At 35.7% G+C, this 24,007-nt stretch overlaps 1 protein-coding gene across 4 annotated transcripts in view; it reads left to right on the top strand.

Moving 5' to 3' along the window:
- Positions 1–24,007, top strand: part of LOC145694570 (transcription elongation factor SPT6-like) — a 102,118-nt gene that overhangs the window by 69,884 nt on the left and 8,227 nt on the right. For all 4 annotated transcript variants that reach the window (XM_081770907.1, XM_081770908.1, XM_081770905.1 and 1 more), the window contains exons 22-30: positions 408–609; positions 3,964–4,138; positions 7,518–7,639; positions 10,044–10,291; positions 12,064–12,268; positions 12,926–13,040; positions 15,368–15,564; positions 20,286–20,532; positions 22,712–22,863. In XM_081770907.1, the coding sequence (XP_081627033.1) occupies positions 408–609; positions 3,964–4,138; positions 7,518–7,639; positions 10,044–10,291; positions 12,064–12,268; positions 12,926–13,040; positions 15,368–15,564; positions 20,286–20,532; positions 22,712–22,863 (1,663 nt within the window). The remainder of the gene's footprint in view (positions 1–407; positions 610–3,963; positions 4,139–7,517; positions 7,640–10,043; positions 10,292–12,063; positions 12,269–12,925; positions 13,041–15,367; positions 15,565–20,285; positions 20,533–22,711; positions 22,864–24,007) is intronic.

Here is a 24,007-nt window from a genome sequence, read left to right on the forward strand (position 1 = left end):
AGCACGTTTAAGTTCCACCGTATGATTATATCACCTTGATCTACCTAATCTAGTCAAAGGTTTCCCTAGTATTATTTTAGGTATTTCGTTTTTGTATATATTTGCTATTCGAGCGCCGTGTCTGCTCATCTTAACACGATTATACACGTAATGTTTTATTACGTTTGTGGTTAGTTTTCTCTCACCGTATGTTGTAATTTTTCGTAGAGTGGTCTTCGCGTTAGTATTTACATTCCTGTTCTATTTACTGCGGAAACTGATGCCGTATGCTCTTTTTTACGATGTTTATCATTCGATAGTTCGTAGTGCAGTAGTACTTATAGCAAATGGGGTAAAGTGAATTTATAACTGTGTTGAATACTGTGAAAAGTAATTATAATTAATGTTCTGTATTTGTTTCCGAATAGTACGGAGGCGTACGTGGAAGTTCTGGACGGATCTCGTGTTCATCCTGAAACATACGAATGGGCTCGCAAAATGGCAGTGGATGCCTTGGAATACGATGACGAGGATGCCAATCCAGCCGGTGCTCTGGAAGAGATCTTGGAGTCACCAGAAAGGCTAAAAGATCTCGATTTAGATGCCTTTGCAGAAGAATTGGAAAGACAGGTAAGATTTTTACGTAAGACCGGATATAATTATGATTCCAAAAATCAGTATTGTTTTCAGGGGTGTAGGATATATACAAGTGTTGTTTAGAAAGTTACACCCCAGATTTTCTTCTCATTCTCTAGTGAAGCGAACTGTGTACAAATAGAAGGGTAGTATCACTGAAGTTCACTGTCCACATATGTGTTAAGTACCGACCGTTCGACAGATAGTAGAAGAAATATATGGAAATAGTGTCTATGAGCAACCCACCTTACAAACAACGAAATGTAATTGTGAATTTATAGTATTAGAAAAAAAAGTATTAGAAACATTCACCAACAGTTATATGGTGTGAGAAAGTATAGGTTTCTAGATCTACATGATCCGCTGTGGTCTGGGTGTTCTTTCATCAGCCCAGACATGTAGGAGCGTGCCCATGGCTTCACATTTAGACGCATCGGTGCATCGCAAGTCGACAATTGGTCGTACAACTTTCCATCATTGACAGTTATTCACGACTTGGATTATTCGAAGGTATACGCAAGATTGGTTCCTTGAAACCTCACTACCTAGCACAGATAGTAAAGGAAAATGTCTGAATTGTTGAAAACTTTTTTGATGCTGAGAGTTAGGTATTTTTATCCCGGATCGTCACAAGTGACCAAGTCTGGACCCATCATTATTAAGCGAGACGAAAACGAAGTGGCATCTGTAATTACCTAGAAAAGGAAATTGAAGACAACCCCTTCTGCAGGGAAGTTCATGACTACCATCCTTTGGGGTATTGAAAGTCATTCTCCATTTCTCACGTAATACTGTTGTGTTGATGACAACAATTAGAAAATACTATTTTATACTTTTGAAAATGTCTATGAAACGTCTTACAATTTTTATATGAAACGCCTGTTATATGGTATTGTAGATTCCATTTATATTGATACTCCTAATTGTGAGTTAGTATGTGTGGTGATCACTAAAATTTTAACTACATATTGCTTATTTTAGTGTTTCGTGTGAAAAGAAAAAAGAGCTGAATAAAAGGCAAAAATATTTGTGAAGCCAAAGCTCTTCATTACTGTCTAGCAGTAAATTGCAACAAGATTGGTTGCCGAAATGATACTAGGAATATAAAAATCTCTGTAGGATTCCCAGAGCACATTATAGGTAAATGTTAGTGTCACAGTTTGTTCAATTATTCCCCCCAAAAGTGTGGATTACTATTATCATTTATTATTATTATTATTATTATTATTATTATTATTATTATTATTATTATTATTATTATTATTTAAATAAGGCTTGTACTTTGTACAAAACCTTATCGTTAGCATTTTTACATTTTGGATCTGATAAATATTGGACAAACCTCAGGTAATTGTATCATTCCTCCTTGCATCTTAAAGTTAATCAAATACTTGTAAATGTGTGATAGTCTTACTTTTTGACAAAATTGGATCCATATTTATTAGTTAAACAGACTCACCTCAAAACATCCAAATTAAGAAAAATCGCAATTTCAATGGTAGGCAGCCATCATGTTCTGTGCGGCTTGAATAAACTTACCGCTGCTTAATTATATAGTGAAATTCCATATGGTATAAATTGTTTTAAAGAATTCAGATTTTTTTTTTCTTATCCACAGCATATATTGTTCCTAGAACTAATAAGTTTTTCTTCCCTTCTGCTTCTGCTGGGAAGCAGCGGCTCAGTGATAGAGCGTTCACCTCGTAGGTGGGGTCCCTGGTTCGATCCCAACTTGCGCCAAGTGGACTTTGTGGTGAACAAACACTGTGTCCATGGATTTTTCTCGGAGTTCTCCCGTTTCAGTCCATTTATTCATTCCACCATTGCGTTCATTTCTCATCATTACCGTCTCCTTTAGCCTAGACACGATGGTCGTGGGACGTAAAACTGAAAGATTTAATTTAATTTAATTTCCTTCTGCATGTGCGACATTTAAATATTGTTCAAAGTGAGTCTGTTTGATTTGAAATTGGTTTGTTCTTTGAACCATAAGTTCGTCACAGTAAAGAACGAAGCGAATTGCTTTTCATAATGTTCTATATAGTTCATGGTGGAATGTTTGGAAGTATTTTATGTAATGTGCTTCTCACGTATTGATTACAGTTAAGATTGCAGAGGGAGAACGGTAACTCTAATAATAGAGTTTTCATCGTAGTTCCATCACAGGCCATATATAAGGTCAATCCACGCTAAATCATTAATTAAAAAAATTTAAAAACTTAAAAAAACTCTCAACATTTCAGATTGTGATGAAAGTTGATGAAAAGCAAGTGCTTGTGGAGTAAGCGTTTGCCAAGTTATAAGCTTCAGTGACAAGTAGTTATCGGAGAACATTGTTGCCAGCCTGACAGAAAGTGCCATTTTTCGCAAACGTCCTAATGAAAAAAAAAAAAGTATATAAGTTCGCTCCTAATTTAAATAGAAACGTCATTCTGAGCGTGTCGTAAAGCTGAAGGATTGTCCTTTCAATAGAAAATAGATGCGACGAAGACCATTGCCGTTATTTTGTGGGGTCAAACTCACACACTGTGACCTTTAATCTCAAACATTGAAAAATTCATTTTTGATTTTTGTCAATATATATATATATATATATATATATATATATATATATATATATATATATATATATATATATATATATATATATATATATATATAGTGTCATAGTGTCACCTGTTGTGTAAATTTTATGTTGCGATGACTACGGAAACAACAGAAAAAAAAAAATTGTCTGTCAATGGACTATTCTTGTACCAAAGATGTCTAATGTTTGTGGTGAACAACATCGTAACCAAGTTTTACTATCAACCCAAGAACCCATTTTATTATCCACTTTCTCTACCTAAGTCTGTGCACAGCAAAAATGTAGTTCCTTAAAACTCCAGATATAGTTTCAAGAGAATTTTTATAGTCTAGTGACTGGCACATGTGGGTTTAGTGCGTGAGGTCCTAGGTTTGAACCTGAAATGAAATGAAATTTCTAGTTTTATATACCACGTTATGCACTGTAAGCGAAAGGAGTCGAATGATAAATTACAGTGAACAATTATGAAATAATTGGTGGAATGAAAATGTTGGAGGAGACAAAACTACGGACAGGATATTTTCTATCACAAACACGCGTTGCAGGGAATCTAACCAGGGACAACCCGCACACCAGAGGTGAGCGGTCAACCCTTGAGCTACCATGGCCCCAGGTTTGATTCTCGGCGGGAGAATTTGAAACACAATTGCAGTGGTTCAGATCCCATTTTAAACTGTACTCCTATACATCCTTTCTGACAAAAGGATGTACCAGCGGATCAAGAAAACTTTTTGTAATCTTTATCTTTTTTCTTTCTATAGGGTTTTGGCAACAAAAGTATTACTTTGTACGATATACGAGCTGAATTGAACCACAGGTATAAGGATTTGCGTAGTCCATACGTGTCTCCCAATCCAGAAGAACTGTTCAATATGCTGACGAAAGAAACTCCTGAGACGTTCTTCATCGGAAAGTTGATTATGGCTACAGTTATCGGTAAGTTTAATGGCGATTTTAATGTTTGTATGTAAAATGTGCAATTTATGTGTTGAAGAAACTGCGAAGTGACTCACATGAGTATACCATTAACTTAAGTGTAAATATTGTGTTATTGCTGTGTGGTCACTTTCAGAAAATTAACAGTTTCACAGCTAATCTCTTCGTCTTGATATAGGAATTATCCAATTTATCATCATCCATTAGTTGTAGTCTCCCTCGTGGTTAAATGGTAGGTCTCACTTTTGGAGTGAGACCAGAATTCGATTCCCAGTGGGATCACGTATAATATTTCCTTATTTATAATCTCCACTTTCCTCGTTTGCTTCCATTACAATTTGCGTCCCTCAGAATATGAGAGCTGCTGGAAAAGTTTCTGCAAACTACTACTAACGTGACACTATTGTTCCAGTATTATAAAATTCAGAAGAATATACGTTGCTACGTTTAAATGATCTTTTTGTTTGTTTGATTCTTTTTTCTTTTTTTCTCAGTGATTTGAAGAAATACCTGAGAAACGGCTATTTGTAATACGTTAATAGCTGCTTCAGGCATCACAAATTGCTCATTATGCATTTTATTTTTAATGTGTGGGAACAAAAAGAAGTCTTTAGGTGTTGAATCAGGTGAATACACCGAATAGAGTAATTAATTTGACCTTTTCACTGGACAAAAAAATCAACAATTTCGTGTGGTGAGTGGGAGCTGGTGTTTTGGTGAAGAATGATGCGACAATGTGAGCTAATATTACGCAGATGACCTCTGGCAAACAAATTGTTATATACATTCAGCATTTGCAGCACTTCTATTATCTAAAGCTATGGTAGCCATATGTCCGATATAACTGAAGAAACAAGCCATCATGTAGTTGGTAGCACTCCTCGAAGGAACAAGTTTTGTTGGTTTCGGCTCACTTTGAAACACCCAAACACTAAATTGCTCTTTATTTTCGGGTTTGTATAATTAGATCCAACGTCCACTGTTGTGATATAGTACACCAGATTTATTATTATTTTCGATTATTTCTTTACACCAATTGACAAGAGCCTGTTTTCAAGCTCCGGTCAAGTTATGTCTGATGATGTAACGGTTTGAAATTTTCCGTACGTTCAGCTCAGGCCACTGTGTAGAGATGCTTGAATCTCACGGTATGTCACATGCCAAACTTTTTCAATAATTTCACGTACAACATCAACATTATTTTCAACAACAGGTGAGGATCAATGACCTTCACGAAGTTCGTCGCAAAGAAATATACACTCACGCTGGAATTGGGGAAACCAGCTGTAGACAGCCCTATTGGGTGATGCTTCATCCCCGAAAGCCAAATGAAGTTGTTCGATGCATTATTTTAGTGTTAAAGTACATTCGAAATCATAAAAAAATCATTATCCAAACGTGTTCCCGAGAAATTTCCATTTCTCACATAAAAAAATACTTCTTTAAACTGCAGTGAAAAGTAAACGAATAGGCTTAAACAAAGATAATGTAAACATAGAAAGGTCTGTTCTTCCGAATTTTATAATAGCGGAACGTTCGCAGAAACATTTCCAGCAGCCCTTGTACAATTCCTTTTCAGTGTCTTAACTAATTTCATTTTCTTACTTCAGTTATCTCAAATAGTTTGATTTTCTTTCTTACTATTCTCATCATTAGTTCATTTGTTTTCCGTACACCAACAAAATTGTCTCCATTACCACAAATGTAAAATAAATTAATATATACTTATTTATTTTGGTTTCTATTACTGAGTGTCTGTCGGTCACGAAAGTCATGAAATTAGAAAACGGTCATGAAAGGCAAGAAATTTAGCTTTTGGGTTACGATTTTTTTCTGAACAAATATAAGTACAGACTGGAAAATTTTGTTCTATAAAACATCAAAATTCACCACCAAAATTCCCTATAGTCAACTTTTAAGTGCTACCAAATCGCAAGCAAAGCACGCTTCTATCGTATACATGAAAATTCGGCCTAATTCGTACTGAAATTTGCTCTTGAGAATGTTAAGAAATTTTATGGTTTTGTAAAGAAAAAGTCACGAAATTTCATTTTGGAATTTTAGTAGACACCCTGTATTACCATTATTTAAGAGTAACTATAATACTCAAGCTGTAAGCTTGATTTCTTTATATATATATATATATATATATATATATATATATATATATATATATATATATATATATATAATCAAGTGTTAAAGCAAAGAGAACTAAAGCATGTAACAAGCTTCATGCCATATGGTCGAAGCTAAGATTGTAGCGCGACATTGTTATGAGGTAAAGGAGTCTCGCTAAGCAGATACACTACAGCGCGAACAGGTGGCAGATAGACGTGAATGTGTACAGAGATTCATTTGGTAATAGCGTTTACAGCTAACTTGGAGGACCGTCTTCAAATTTCATAAGTTTGCCTCACGCTTTAGGGGTATTTGGGTGTACTAATTGTTCAATTTCTCTTGCTTTTAAATATTGAGGATACCGACATGTTACGTTCAAAATATGGACTTTTTCTAGTTTCCAGACTTTCAATTTGTTGAATGAGTTTATATATATATATATATATATATATATATATATATATATATATATATATATATATATATATATATATATATATATATATATACGGACTATTTACGCACTGCAAATAAAGCTAAGGCGATAACTATAACCAGTAGGTTTTTATCATTAAAAAAAATTGTTATTCTGGCTTAGAATTTACTAATAGCTTTAGTTGACCTTGCAGCAATTACATTTTATTAATATTGAACCTTCGTTAGTATATATACCGGGTGTTTCGAAATTCTGAGAACTATAAGCCAACTCTGTTATGATTAAAGGTACGAAAAAATGGAAAGAGAGGAAAGTTGTTTGAAATAGGCAGTTTTCAATCTAAAATGGAATTTGTCGAATCGCATCATCCGTTTGGGCTCCATACTAGTAATGTGGGCTATGTTAAATGAAAAATCAACGTTTCCACTTCATCAGTGTTAGAACGGAACATAAGACCACACAAAAATGATACGGAAAACTTGTATACTCTTACGTGAGGGAATAAAACTCCTCGAATCCGTTTCCCAATACTGCTGTATTTTTGGTATGATGCGGTCCCAAGAGAACGGCCTGCTGAACAGGCAGCGCTACTTTTTCGTTTAACAGGGCGTCTTATCAGTGTGGAACCCAAACGGCAGGTGTGATTGGAAACATTTCAGCATTCTAGATTCAAAATCATCTAACAACTTTCCTCTCTTTCCATTTTTTTGTTTCTTTACTCTTAACGGAGTTGTTCTATGGCCCCCAGTTTTTAATACACTCAATATATATTTATACTTGTTATTTCCTATATAATTTGTAATATATCACATTAATTTCCAGGTATAACACACAGAAAGCCCCAAGGAGAGCAGTTGGATCAAGCAAACCCAGTGAGAAATGATGAGACTGGTCTCTGGCAGTGTCCATTTTGCCTTAAAAATGACTTCCCTGAGCTTTCTGAGGTAAATAGCTGAATGGTCATAGTAGTCGCTTTATTTTTATCTTCCGACATTTCAGTTTTTATATACAAAGAAATCGTATGCCATCTATCATTAGTTGAGTGTGGCAGTAGAAGTAACCTTGTCTATTGAGAGTTTGAACCCCACTCAGGTCATGAATGAGTTATTGTTCTTTCACCGTTCATTTCTCACCCTGTCTTTTATCTTTAAAGGACAGAACCGTGAGAGAAACTCAAAAATTCAATACAATACAGGAAATCGTATATTTCGCAATTAATTACTTACTATAAAAAATAGTTTCTTGAAATAATGAAGTTGCTTCTACGATCAACTTGCTTTTGGCAGAAACCTGTTTTTAATTGAAAAATTGTACAATCCCATCAATTTTTATTTATAGAGGGAAAAGGATAAGTCTGTACGCCTACTGATTTATTGCCAAATGACAAACCATAAACGAATAACTAGTTTATTGTGTATATATGCGGCGGTTGGACGTTAAAAGTGGGGGAGGGGGCAAGACATGATCTGAATATTTGTATATGAATGTTAGTGTTCCTGGTTGTTTCTAACACTTTGTTTGACGAAAGGTTGTATAACTAATAGGATACTATCTTTTTCAGTTAAAATACCGTACATTGTATTTCATATTTTATTAAGTAAATTGACAAGAGCAACGCAAATAGGTACTTAGCCCTTTGTACTCTTAAACAACCGCATCGCTAGTTTATTTCCATTTTGTATTAATGTGATTTTACACGGTCGTAGTGTTAATGAAAATGCAGTAATGTAAATCATGGCCTTCCCTTTCAATTTCACTGCTTTTAATACGAAATGATTATTTAAAAAATATATATAACACGATATAACTGAAGGACGTATCCCACTTCTCCGCAGAAATTTTTTTCATGATTATATGAAAGCTGGTGTAATCTATAAAGGTAACCAAGAAAGATCTGTCTCTTTTTCATCCGCCACCTTCGAATATCGATAAGTCACCTACAACATACCTGGAAGATCAAACATAGTCCCCATCGCATCGACTACTTTTTGCTAATGTTCTGAAAGGCCATGGATTGCATCGCTGTAGAACTTGATTGGCCGTGAAGCGAAGAAAGTATTAAGTGCATTTTGCACCTCTACTAGGGATTTAAACTGGCGTCCTCTAAGGTGATTGTCCAAGGAATGGAACAGATGATAATCGGACTGCAATGTCCGGGAAGTATGGCGGACGCAATATTGTTTCCCATCCAAGGCGTAGAATGGTGTCCCGGGTCATCCTAGCCACGTGGGGTTTAGCGTTGTTCTGTAACAGGAGGACCCCTGATGCATTGATGCTCTGACCAGCTGGTAGCAGTTCCGATGCACGATGCCGCGAGCAGTCCACCAAACACTCAGGACGACCTTCTTGTGGTGCAGTGCTGGTTTCGGCTGTTTTCTAACTGGTTCATGGGACGCTAACCAATGATAACGGCACAGTGGAATTCGTACAGGTCCCACTTCTTATCACATGTCAACACCCTGTCCAGAAATGGCTCCTTCCTCAGACGACGCAACAAAGAAACAGGTGTCTGCTCGCTGGCCCGAAATTAAATCATGTGGGCTCATTGACACAACTTGTAGTGCTTCCCAAGTTGATGTAAGTGCTGCCGAATGGCTTCTTCACTCACACTGAATTGTAGTCCCAGTTTCTCAAATGTCTGGCCACTGTTCGCTTCAACTGCTACCTGAAGATCTTTATTTTGTCACTGTCCTTAAACTTGTTCAACCACCGCTGCACAGTCCGCGTAGTCACGACATCCTAATGAAACGCCTGGCACATCTTCCGCCTCGCTGCAGCGGCATTTGACTCCAGTTTGAACTCTACAACATACACGACCTTATGACGCTGTGTGGAAGTCCAATGTTCACTCTGTTCTTACGCAAGTGCGCGGTGTAACTGAACTGCCACAACCAGGTAGTATGTTGGATATATCAACACCAACAACTGACCTTCGCCTTATCTCCATTCGCATTCAACTCGCTGTGTGAGGTCCAATTGAACACAGACCTCCACAAAAAGCGACAAAACGTTCTTGGTTACCTTTATATTATCTGTAGTTGGAACTTCCTTGCTGTAGGGTGTGCAAATCTTGTCTTTTTCTATCTAAATCGTGCAGTGTTATCTGTTTTATAAACTGTAATTGTGTTTTTCTCACAAAATTGTAAATATAGAATACGCCCTTCAATTTAGTTGTACTTCCGTTCTTATAAGAGTTTTACTCCCTGATTTGAAAATCTTTAGTAAATAATGAATTCTACGTAAGAAAACAACCCATCCATGTAGAAGCCCGATTTTGGTTGTAACTTTTGAGTGATCTCCTTGAAGAGATTTCACAGTATACCTAAAGTTTTGTTTTTCCTCTTTCAGGTGTGGAATCATTTTGATGCTGGTTCGTGTCCAGGTCAATCGATAGGTATTAGATTACGCTTGGATAATGGAATATCTGGCTACATTCCAATTAAGAATCTCTCAGATAAACATGTCACAAATCCAGAAGATCGGGTTCACCGAGGCCAAATAATTCATTGTCGAATTACTAAAATAGATGTGGAAAGGTTCTCAGTCGAATGCACCTCAAAGAGCACCGATTTAATTGATAAAAATAATGATTGGAGGTAGGTAGCATTTCAGTCTTTTTTCTCAATTTATAAATCTCTTTTTTAAAGATAATTTTTAATATAAGGTGTTCTGAGTAGTAAAAGCAAACTCAAGAAAGGTGTGTTTCTTGAAACTATATTTTCTAATGGAAAGGGGAATGACTCCTACAACTTAAGCTAAGCATATAGGCACGGGAAATGACTGTCACAGAGCAATTTGGTATTACTACTCGAACACCTCAAATGTAATTTCCAAGCGGAACCGCGGTGACTCAGTGGTAGAGGGTTCACTTCTGGTGCGTGGGATCCTTGGTTCGATCCGGGCTCGCGCCAAGTGGACTTTGTGGTGGACAAACATCGTTTGTGTAGGTTTTCTTGGGGTTCTCACGTTTCCTCCCTCTTTCTTCATTTTACCATTTCATTCATTTCTCATCATCACCGTCACCTTCTCAGCTAGCCGGTATAATCGTGGGACGTAAAGGAACAAAGATTTTTTTTTTTTCCATTTTTCGTCATTACCGTCTCCCTTAACCTCGACATAATCGTGGACGTTAAACTTATTTTGTAATTTCCAAGCGTTCAGATTGCTCGTAACTTTTGAGTTCTGCCTTCCTACTCAAATGCCTCAACCCTCAAGCTAAAATTTCATACATATAACACTCGGATCAAACGTTTATTCAGTAATGGGGCACAAAGAGACTGAGAACACGGTGGCTCAATAGTGGATTGCTTTCCTTTGATGCGAAGGGTTCCTAAGTTTGTCGCGGACTACATCGTGCTCTTTTTTTCGGATTGCTCCTGTTTATTCCATTATCTTTATTCCCCATTCTTTCATCATTCATTTTCTGATATTCATAGTCCGCATCGTAAATAGCATTTGCACAGGACGTTATATTGAAGATTTTGCTTAGGGGCACAATGGTTCAATGGTAAAGCGCTCACCCCTGGTTCGATCGCACGTCATCATTCACTTTTATTAATCATCCGTCTCCTGTAAACTACAGGACATAACCATGAGGCCTAAAATAGATTTCATTTTAAACTTTAAAATAACAAAGTTCGTTTTTAAAGATTTTATTACGTTTTCAGAATGACGTTTAAAGTTTTCGATACCCGTGTTCCGAGCTGTAGCGTTATCCTGATATACGAGGGGCATCCAATAAGTTATCTACCTAGACAGGAAAGTAGGAGCGGAGCGTAATAACGCCTGATACGCACGCCAAGGTCACTGTGGGGAACCCCGCAGCGCAATTTGATGTCAGTCGAAGCAGCACAGTAGTCGTGAGCAAAGTATTTGTGTGACGCCGCGAGGAATAGATTTGCGGAAGTTAGAGCACCGCTCGGTCATCAAGTTTTTCACTAAAGAAGGCAAGAGACCAAAGAAGATACACGAGCCATTGGTGAAAGTCTGTTGGGATGCAGCACCGTCAGACTTTTCGTTGAACAACGAGGTCCAACAGGCTGTTTCCCAGTGGTTTGCAGGCCATGACAAAGACTATTTTTTTCTCTGGGATTTCTTCGCTACCGACAAAGTGGCGACGGTGCATAGTAGACCTCCATGGGGACTACATCCAAAAACAATGATGACCAAGTAAGCCTATCTGCATTCCTTCCTGTCTAGGTATATAATTTATTGGATGTCCCCCGTACACGGTATTTTGACAAGGATACAATTGCTAGTAAGTTCGCGTACTTCCCACCGTGGTGGAGACTTATAGTATACTTGTGTGTGTAGTTTGATGATGTTTCAAATAATAACATGTGAAACTGTATATTTTATTTGATTTCAGGCCGCCGAAAGATCCATATTATGACGTAGATACTGAGGAAAGTGATGTCAGAGCTGAAGAAGAAGCTAAGAAACTGAAACAAAGACAGACTTATATTAAGCGAGTGATAGTCCATCCTTCCTTTCATAACATTTCTTATAAGGAGGCTGAAAAAATTATGGCTCAAATGGATCAAGGAGAAGTTATCGTTCGGCCTTCAAGCAAGGTACAGTACTGTTTTTATTACCGTAATTTGAATTGTTTTCAATGTAGCGTGAATCATTTCAATCCGATATTCTGTCATTTTAAAGCACTTAGGTAGTATTTTATTTTGACTGTTGTTAATTCTTTCCTCTTAAACTTACTTATTTTTAACTACCGTTATTTGACTGTACGTGATGAACTGGTAAGGTGTGTATCGAATTTTAATAAAATTCGTACTCACCCGAAGCACCCGAATGGTCAAGTAGTAATATTGGCCGTAGACATACATTCATAGTTAAGAAAATAGCTTAGTTTAAATTATGTCTAAAATGCAGGAATTTTTGTTAATGTAAATCTGTAAGTTAACATAGAATTCCATAAAGAATTCGTACTGTTTAAAGACAAGTCGTCGCTGAAACGTCTGCGGTCAAGATTTTACTGTTTGAGTTCTTCGGTGAGTTTAGCTTTAGTAGTACAAGCTATAGTTTCATGTTTCTCTGTCAGAAATCTTTTTTCTTTCTTTTCTCTTTCGTTTTCTCTCTTCTCTCTCTTGCTCGCTTTTCTAAGGCATGGAGAGATGTGCAGCGGAGGCGGTTTTTTTTTTCTTTCTTTTCTTTTCCTTATCTCAGGATCATGTATTGGAATTACAGGACTAAATTAAATAATGTTATATTTTTAGGGAGCTGACCACTTAACAGTGACGTGGAAGGTAACAGATGGCATTTATCAACATATAGACGTTCGGGAAGAAGGAAAAGAAAATGCATTTAGTTTGGGACAATCATTATGGATAGGTATGGAATTTTGATTTATCTTAAACTTTTTAATACTTTTTCGTCCTTTATTGAATTTTTATAATAATAATAATGATGAATCACAATGCGTAGATACGGTACGTGATCTGCAGAATTCATTCGCTGTACCAAACTTGGCGTAGAGGTAGACATTGATTTGGTTAGTACGCATGTGAATATTTTCCTGTGAAAAATGTTGGTTGTCAAAAATTGGTGTTTGGACTTAGAAAAAAAATCGCTATTTGTCATTTAGAAGGAAAATTAAAGAAAAACATGTGGAATAAACCTGTGAAACGTTAAGTAAATATAATGTATGCTTATAATCAAGGAAGGGCGAACCTTTTCGGCAAAAGGAAAACTCATTATTAGTTCGTTCTTTAATCATTATAGATTATCAGATTGTTAGCCTGTGTTTCTTGGGATAGGAAATAATTTTCTTGCTTGCTGTGCCGTATGTAGAGCCTGGAAATTTCTAAGTGTAATGTTCTAGTTAATAACATTCTGAAATACTACAATAGTTCCTGATAAGCCTGTTAAATTGTTTCAGCCAAAATCGTGACAGTTGTGATGCTCTCCTTCACAACCCTCTGTTCACCAAGTTCGGATGTGCGCATCCCCAGTGCTATATATTTTGTTGTTACTTAAGTGATATTTATTTGATATAGTATTCCTTGACTGTTATTATTCCTATCTATAAAACATATCTACTAAGAACAAACACTGTTCATGAAGTTCCCTTTTAGAAATTTAAAGTTAATTACAGAGAGGTGTATCCCACTTGGTAACTGAAACAACAAATATTTTCCTGAACTATCATCAGATAACTGATCATACTTATTTCTCTAAGATGTTTTATGTTAATACTGTTACTGCAGTGTTCGCCAGACCGTCGATCGCGAACTACTAGTAGCTCGCGTGGACATTTTCGGTAGATCGCGTTAACGCTCCGTTTGGTTAACCTTCATTCCTCCACGAGCTGACGCTAACGACAGGGGGCGCTGACAACAACAACTACTTGTTTCTCCCGCACAACTGCCATTGTCAGCCTCAACTCACAGTTGATTGTGCATACGCATCGGGTTGTGCACATTGTGTTCTTTGTGTGTATATTAGACATTTCCTAACTTGGATAGTTCGATTTCATATTTACTAGAAATGTAAGTTTATAGGCAATAAACATAGAAGTTGTTAGTTCTTTTGGTTGGTAGCTAACAGTAGAATTTAAAAACTATACATTAGCTCAAAAGCTTCGTGAGTTCGGTGACCATTGATTTATTGTGATGGTTCTCGTTCTTTCTTAGGAAAAATCTGGTTTATAAATATTTTTTCCTGCTTTTGTAGGGGAGAAAAGATTTCTGTGCTGGGATGCATTTACGCGGTAATGAACATAACTATTTCAACTTGGTAAAGAAAGATTTAAAGAGCAGGGTGTCTATCGGTCACGAAAGTCACGAAAAAGTCACTAAATTAGAAAACGGTCATGAAAGTCACGAAATTTAGCTTTTGGGTCACGATTTTTTTTTAATTGTGCAAATGTAAGTACAGATTGGAAATTTTTGTTCTATAAAACATCAAAATTCACCACCAAAAATGTCTATGGTCGGTTTTAGATGCTACCAAATCGCAAGCAAAGTACGTTTGAATCGCATGGATGAAAATTCGGCCTAATTAACACCTAAATTCGCTCTTGAAAATGTTAGGAAATTTTATGATTTGGTAAAGAAATGTCACGAAAAAGTCATGAAATTTCATTGTGAAATTTTAGTAGACACCCTGAAGAGCTACCACAAAACGGAAGCAGATGCGTTTCATGGATTTTTTTTTTTTTTTTTTTTTAATACCACACTTCACTTCTACTATATTTGAATACTGCCAAATTGACAAAATTATTAGGTGTAAGTAGGTGCATTTTTTTATATCTACAAGTGGAAGACCGCTTTGTTCGTTGAGAAGTCTAACGTTTCTTCTCAGCACTCGAGGCTGTATGAGACATGGACTTGGAGCTGAAGGTGAAATCCGAACTACTGTAATACTTTCAAATTATAATGTTCTTCGTCCGTGAATCGAAACCGGGATCACGTGCACTAAATGCTCTATGCTTTAGACAAGGAGGAAAGGGCTGTGTTTGATTCCTCACTGCTCCATATATGAGATGTCTTTCGTAGAATTAAAATTTTAAGATAAGAAAGTAGTAGCACGACTATACATTTTAGTGAATCTCTTTAAAGAATGTACAGGTACCAGGATTCAAGTAATAATGGAATTACAAAGCAAGCAAGGTAAATTATATAACATCAAATTAAACTTATTATTTCATTATTTTATAGGCAACGAAGAATTTGAGGATTTGGATGAAATTATTGCTCGTCACGTAAACCCAATGGCTGCACACGCGAGAGATATTTTATCCTTCAAGTATTATAAAGAGACGGATGGCGGGAATAGAGAGAAGGCAGAAGAAATTCTCAAAGAGGAAAAGAAGAAGATTGCAACAAAAATTCATTATATCATTTCAGCATCCAAGGTTAGTGAAGTCAAAATGAAAGTATACGTACTTCATTGCAAATTTTCATGTTATGAATATCTTTTGAGTCAGTACTGTGACATCTTAGCTCTTAATGTGTATACATATGTCTTCCATTTACCTATAATACTGTTGGAAGGGAATCAAGTAGTTGTTTTAGGTGAATATAAAGTCAACGTTCTCAGTAGGGGACAGCACTTTTTTTCTTTAACTTCGCTACTATATTCACAATTCTGCCATTCAAGAAATGAATCGCACTTGAAACAGCACAAGGACCAATTGAATCAGCAATCAGAGGGTAATTTGTATACACATTTCATTTCGATCAAATCTACAATTGGGCTGAGCAAGTTTACAACAAAAAACAAATACTGATTTACCTGTACGTTGTTTGTGACTACTATGTAGTTGATCAGTCCCCAGACAAGCAGGGTAATTACCTCAGCATGTGAATTTAAACAAATTTCAAATACGTATTTTTAATTGGAAACACTGACACGACTAAATGCTACGCACCGTCTGCGGTTTCGATTCCCAGTGGGAGTTCATGTGGATCGAATCACACTTTAAGCTGTAGATCTAGGTCGCATATAGCCTCGTTGCTGAATGTTATACTAAACTTCAAATCAACCTTTCAACCAATGACTGAGAGCAGCGTAGGTCATTCTGAAGCTGAACTCGCATCGACTGGTATCCGCAGCAGCAGGTACCGCTACAATGAATAACCTTAAACGCTGTAAAACATCTAAACAGACGCGCACACAACAGTAAAAGTTACCGTGGCAGTATTAAATATATAGCTTAATTTTTCGCTGGTCAGTTCTCAAGGACATTACTGATCATCGATATCTTTACCCTGAAACCTAGCTGTAAATGGCCACTATTACTATGTAAAATTTGATAATTATAAATATATCCGTCCTTAAGTTGTAAAAGGAAAACGAAACTCCAAGTGAATCCATAAGAGCTTTGCACGCCCAGCTCAATTATTTTGTTTCATTTATTGTATTATATTTTTAATCTCAGCAGTATGCGTCAAGAGTAATTAGGCTCTCAAAATAATGAACGAAACAAACAAACAAACAAACAAAAAACAATGGATTATTGATTCAATTTGACGATGATTCCACGTCTTACATAGCCTCAGTGCTATGGAAGATGAATGGAAGTTTTCGACATCCGTTGCTTAAATATAATAAATTAATTGAAAATGTTGTTACTCTCTAAGATATTCATTGGAAAAATAGGGAAAAGTGTGCTGCCATCTGTTGGTAGTTGAGGCTCCTGTACGCTCATCAAGATTGCATTTACTTTGTAGAAACAAAAAAAAAAAAAAAAAAAGAAAGAAAAAAAAGAAAAAAAAGCATTTATGATGAAAACATGACAAGTCTTATGGAAAAAGCTATGTAAAGAAAACTAGAAATATAGAATTCAAAGGAAGGCCATCCCAGTTGGGGTATATTATAGATACTGGAAAACAATTCTGATATTGACTGTCCTAACAGAAAGTCTATATATCACGCTTAACAAGGATCTGAATCCAGTCATATTTACATCTTTTTCGTGAATAGTCAATATTCTTCAAATAAAAAAGAAGTCCAATGTTCTTTTAATCGGCATGACTACATCAGACATTGTCTTGTAGTTCAATGTGTAGATCCGAATCGCTTGTATTCCCAATGGTGACTGTTTTCTGGCCCACATATGCCGATCACTCACGTTATATTTTGTGCTAAGAAAATGGAAAGAAAATTCTAATAGAGTTAATTCGCGAATGATAATGTAGAAGAGAAACTGCAAATGCCTTAGATACATTAAGCGTTAATTATGACGAACATATTATGTGTTACGGAACGACTTCTTAACCTGGGGAGGCCGCGGTGGCTCAGTGGTAGAGCGTTCACCTCTGGTGCTTGGGGTCCCGGGTTCGATCACAGCCCTCGCCAAGTGAACTTTGTTGTGGACAAACACCGTGTACGTGGGTTTCCTCGGGGTTCTCCCGTTTCCTCCCACTTTCTTCATTCCACCATTTCATTCATTACTCATCATCACCGTCCCCTTTAGCCTAACCGGCATAACCGTGGGACGAAAAACTCAAAGATTTCATTTCATTTTCATTTCTTAACCTGGAAGATTGGGTGAAGTTGTATAAAGTAGTATATTAATGGAATTATTCGATGTTTCATTTGGAATCTCGCAGGGTTAATTGATTTAAATAGAATGATTTTTTTTTAAAAAATATTTCTGATCATTGTGGTACACTAATCAAATGTACGATGATAGTTGAATCTTAATAATGCAAGTTTAAACAAAGTACTGTATATAGTATTTTAGATTACAGTTAACGGGCCAAGAATTTTGAAAATGTAGTGACTTCATATCATATTGTGCAGGAAACATAAAGGGAAATCGTGAATCCATTTAACATTCAATAATCACAATTCTTAGTTGAGAAATTTGCATATCGTAGTAATACTTATCATAGATTTTTTTTTATCCTAAGTGGAGCTTTCAGTTAATTAACGGCTTGAAGGTGGAGTTTACTGGCTGAACCTTTTTGTTAATTTTTGAATATTGTTATGTTAATACCTACCTCAAACTGGGTTTTTGTCATGTCACTTCAATTATACATTTTAAGGGGAGAGGGGGTCAACTTTGAGTCAAAAGTAGTGTCTCAGGAGCCTCTCAAGTTAGGAAATTGACACTTAATATATAAACTCCTCATCAAAAATATAACACGTGTCCCGGCGTTTACAAAAACTCCACTCCATGGGAGAAAAGAAGGAAAGTTATATAGTTTCCTCGATATCCAAACTGACGTTGTCTGTCTCATCATCACGGAAAAGCGGCTGAAGTGTTTGAAATTAATTTTGAATATAGTTAGTACTTGGATCGGGCTAATTTTACTGTGCTACTTTCATTAAAATTCATATCAGAAAGGTGTTGGAAGAGGGTGTTTAAAATATATTCTAAAAATCTTACGAGCCCCTCTTTTCGAAAGATACAACTTTCTATATTACCTCATTATAAATAAGTGGGCATGTGCTCCACCGTTTTAGAGAATTCAGTTTCTAAGGGGGCGGGGAGGCAATTTCTATGTTATTCTCAGGATATAAAAATAGCATCAATGTTGCCTGTTTCATCATCATGGATAAATGGGTGAACCGTGTGGAATGGATTTTCGAGCTAAGCTACCACTAAACTTGAGCCGCGTTTTTATCTTCTCACTTTCACGAAAACGGATATCCTAAGGGAAAAGGGGTTCAAAATTTACGGCAAAAGTGTGTATCTCACGATCCCTTCAAGTTAGGCAGCTGAAACTAGGTATATAAAAGCCTTAGTGAAAATAAGTTGAGGCTTGTCCCAGGGTTTTCGAAGATTATTCCTCTCAAGGAGGAAATTTTCTATTTTTTATTCATAAAATGCGGAAGTAAAAACACGATAAAACCGTTTAAAATGAATTTGTAAACATAATATGAATTGACCTCCGTATCTATCATTAACTCTACTCTTGGATTGAAATTCGTATTCCAAGGAAGGGGGGGGGGGGATGAATTTTTCGCAAATATGCATCCTAAGAAGGTAAAAAAAAAAAAAAAAAAAATGGTTGATATACATCTTTTGCCATAAACCTATTCTCCTCGTGCTATAGTCCGTCCAGTAAGAAAACGTCTTTGACAGCTCGCAAAGACTTTGCCACTATTCGCGTGTCAAGTTTTTTTTTTTTTTTTTTTTTTTTTTTTTTTTTTTTTTTTTTTTTTTTTTTTTTTTTTCTCGGTGGAACTGTAGTGGCAATTTAATTAATGGTATAAGACAGAGTGATCGTGGTTGGTAACACTGGTATCAAAGTAGGGGCTGCAATGTCCAACCGCATGTGGTAAGAAACGTCAGAGACCATCTCTTGTTGGTCGTGCTATAGGAACGGGTATTTTAACTAGTTGTTAATACTGTAAACAAAAAGAAAAATGATTATAATTGATAAGAAAAAGCCATTCTTGGCTAGAAACACCTTACTACTAAAATATCTTACACATTATGGTATTATTTTTGTCGTACTGAGTCAGATACCTTGAAATCAAGTACTTATGTTCATATACGGTTCATGCTGATATGCAAGTTTACCTTGAATAATATTACAATTTTGAAGCAAAAGATATTGATATTGATTGTGAGAAAGTTATGATGAAAGGATAACATATACTATACTTTGCATACTTTACTTAGGTTCTTTAGTGTTTAAGATGCTTAAAAAAGAAATACGTACTAAGATTACCATGATTATCTTTGTTCCGTTCGATTATTGTGAAGTGAATTCTGAGGAATACTGTGACCGCCCATTTTTACATGTTGGAAGAACAGTAATGTACTGCTGCTGAGAAACTGTTACATGTAAGAAACATTTTGGAAAAAAACATAGCATAAATATCAGGGAATCCTTGAATTCATTTTTATTCTAACATCACATAGTAAAAGAAACCTGAAACTTACGTAGTTTACCAGTTATAAAAATGAATATAATTTCAATATATTCTTTTAAAAAATCAAGTTATTTAAATAAAAAATGGAATTAAATAAAAAAAATGGACAAAAATTTTAATTGTGAATTTTTTTTTCAACCCTGAATTTTTTTTTTTTTTTTTTTTTTTCCAATTTTCAGAGCAGTATACACATTCCTGCCGTAGAGTTTTAAAAATGTACTTTTATTTTCTTACCTTTTGTAGGACTTCCCAGGGAAATTCATGCTTTCGTATCTTCCTCGCAACAAGGCTAGGCATGAATTTATTACCGTTACGCCGGAAGGATTCCGCTTCCGTCAAGAAATGTTTGATTCTTTAGCAAGTTTGTTCCGCTGGTTTAAGGAACACTTCCGGGATCCAATCCCTGGCACTCCTACTAGCACACCTCGTGGAGCAATGACCAATCATACTCCATATCTTGCCAACACTACGCCAAGCATAAATATTGCCAGTAAGTATTTTTTTCTGTAAGCTTTCGGTGTAAGTATAGGGTTGTATTATGAATTAGACAAGATTTCTACTTGAAAATCAGGTAATTTGTAAATCTCCTGTATTAAAATTATATTATCAAAACCTGTGTATTCATATCTACTTGAAAATTATAGTATTGCAAGTTTTCGTTTAATATGTACACGATTTGGAGTATGTAATATCCTGAGATAGTGTCATTTGAAAAAAAAAAGTTTGAAAGCACTGTTAATCTGGTGGTATTTCAGATTACGTCAAACAGTGTCCCCTTGTTGATACTTGTGTAATAGCCCGAAAGCAGAACGGTTTTCAATTTCTGCGGCGGTTTAAGTAAAACCCTAAACTTTCTTCAAGCATTTTTAGTAATAGTGTACTAAAATTATAATCTAAAATTTTCAAGTCCATAAAAGAAAAAAAAAAGTTTTCGTAATTCCATTTTTCTAATTTTTTTTAACTTATAGGGTTTTTATTTATGGAGAAATACACAAGGGGTTGTAGGGCTATGTAATAACTGAATAAGTAACCAACAAAAAAAAACCTCGCATATATTTTTTTCTAAGCTATTTTCTAAGTATCACAATCACATTATAACCACGACAGCAGCATTACCAAGCAATGTACAATGGCCTAGCTAACATCCCACCACCGGACAGGTATCTACTAGTCTTGACTCGGCTGCATATGTTGTAGCAGTGACGACTGTATGTATCGCTCACTCTTCCTTATCGCGTCTGTCATGTTTCTCGGTATATTATCGTGAGTATCAAACATTGAATTGTTCTGATTCGTGTTTTATTTACAGAGAAGAAAAAATCTTTCTGCAACCGTAAGTTTTATTTAAAGAGTAGACAGTGCGGCCGTAATTTTCATCTAGAGGTTAGCCAATATTTCTGCAGCCCGAATTTTCGATCTGCGGCATTATCGTCTGTTGTTCTGCTTTGGGGGTATAATAGTACGAAATTTCTGCATTTTGTATATATTAATTTAAGTTATAAGGGCATATCAAGATAAATGACTCATATACGATGACGATACATACATATATATATATATATATATATATATATATATATATATATATATATATATATATATGATGAAAACTGTTTATGGCCCATCGGTAAGCTGAAACGCTTAACCCATACTAGCTGTACCCTCAGTTTCATTACATTTTATAAGTATTTTAAGAAGCAATGACATTCTGTCTTTCGTTATGCAGCTTTATTCTTAGCATTTTCTTTTTAAAACAAAGATTATCATTATTCAAGTAGATGTGATAACACGGATATACAATATTAAGAGGGCTTATTTTGTAATAATCAGAGGTTCACGTTAGGGATATTTACGAATCAGAATTTATTTCTAAAAGCCTAGTTTAATTATGGCTATTTTCTACAAATACTTCTTAAATATACAATAAAGAAAAAAATTAGTTTTCGATTTCAACGAAGTGTGATTAAGAGTTTTGACAGAAAGAAAAAATACTACAAATATAGTCATACTGTCAGTCCTTAATAAAGTAATACATGTAAAAAAAAAAAAAATGAAATCTTTCAGTTTAACGTCCCACGAATACCGTTGAGGTTAAAGGAGACGGATGATTAAGGCAAACGAATGGTGATGAAAGAATTGGTGGAATGAGAAAGTGGGAGGAAACGGGGGTGCCCCGAGAAAATCCACGAACACGACTAGTACGTAAGAAATCGCTGTCTAATCAAAGATAGTCAACTGAATCGCCAGTTCAAAATTATTTCACATATGCTTCATTTCTGTTCTATGAGGCCGATCAGATAATCGAAATGCTGAAGCAAACCTTTTTCACATATACGATTTTGTGTGTTAAATTTAAGATAACCATGCACATACTTAGGAAAAGAGAAAAAAGAAAACGCATCTAATGCTAATCACCTATCTTCCTCTGTCACTTTCTAGTCATAAATGTATAATGTCTCCTTTTCTCTCCCTTCTTCGTATAATCTCGCAATCTGAAAACATTAGTCCACGTGAATGCTTTTTAATGATTTGATTTTGTAATTAGGTTTATTATTTTTTTTTTTATTTATTTATTTTCATAACAGAAATATTAGTAATTATGCTTTGTAATAAAAGCGAAAGTTAATTTGAAAATTTTGAAGTATTTACGATATATGTTGTTGTTGTAGATATGAATCCAGAAGCTATTCAACGTGTTGCCCAAAGTATGCCAACCCACATGCTTCAGTCTCTGTCGCAAGTGGCCAGCCAAACGCCGCATTATCCCCATACGCCAGGAGGTGGTTACGGTGCTGCAGGCTTCAGTACTTACGCTAATACAGTAAGAAATTTTCTATAATACCGTACTTATTGCCGTTTTATTGGTATTGTTATATTATAAAGTTGAATAATTTTCTCTTTGTAGTTGTTATTACGAGGGTAAGTCAAAAAATTTTCCTCAATTTTGACGTAACTCTTCTTACATTGTTCATATTGACTTCTGTCCTCGTTTATTTTATTGTTATGCTGTTGTGGTCATGCTATGAAAGTTTGATCCTATTTCGTTTATTTGTCTTCCTTTTGTTGCAGATAGATCTTTGCCGCTCCATTAGAAATTTGCACCAAAGAGGAAATAACGGACATAATACGGTTTTTATGGTCGGAAGGTGTATCAGGGGCCGCAGTCCATCAGACTTTACGGGAACAGTGTCTTGCCACAACGGAGTGTCTACGAATAGATTGAAAAATTACAAAATGGAGCACGAGGAAGAAGCCGGACGACCATCCACGGCCACAAGTGATGACAACACTGAGCGTGCACGTGACATGGTTCTGTTAGACAGACGAGTGACTATTGATGAAGTGATGCATCATCTTTGATGGACTGCGGACGCTGACACACCTTCCGACCACAAAAACCAGATCACTACTCGTTGTTCGTCTTTGGTGCAAACTTCTAATGGAGCGGCCATGATCTATCTGCAACAAAAGGAAGACAAAGGGTGGAATTAGGATGGAACTTTCATAGCATGACCACAACAGCATAACAATAAAATAAACAAGGACAGAAATCAGTATGAACAATGTAAAAAGAGTTACGTCAAAGTTGCAGATAATTTTTGACTTACCCTCGTAATTAATTTGAGTGCAAGTAAGCACAAGACAGTTCTCATCAGCTCTAGCAGTTGTTTAACGTAAAACACTATTACGTTAATTTCACTTTATCGGCAACTTCAACTGATTTTTTTAATTTCTCTGGAATTTCCCAAGTGCCAATTTTTCATCCACACAATTCTGGAGATCTCGTTATTGGCCCAACTGTCCTGGTTGGTGTTTAGTGATAGCAAATCAAAGAGGCTGGAAGTAGTGATATGTGTTTATTTGTTTTGTGTTTACTGCATTCATATTTTAATAATTTACAACAAAATAACAACGACGGGGAAATTATATATCCTTGGCCATTAAAAAATGTTCAATTATAAATT

The sequence above is a fragment of the Thermobia domestica genome, chromosome 9, assembly GCF_964235325.1.
Source record: "Thermobia domestica chromosome 9, izTheDome1.hap1.1, whole genome shotgun sequence".
In the NCBI taxonomy this organism is placed as follows: Eukaryota; Metazoa; Arthropoda; class Insecta; order Zygentoma; family Lepismatidae; genus Thermobia; species Thermobia domestica.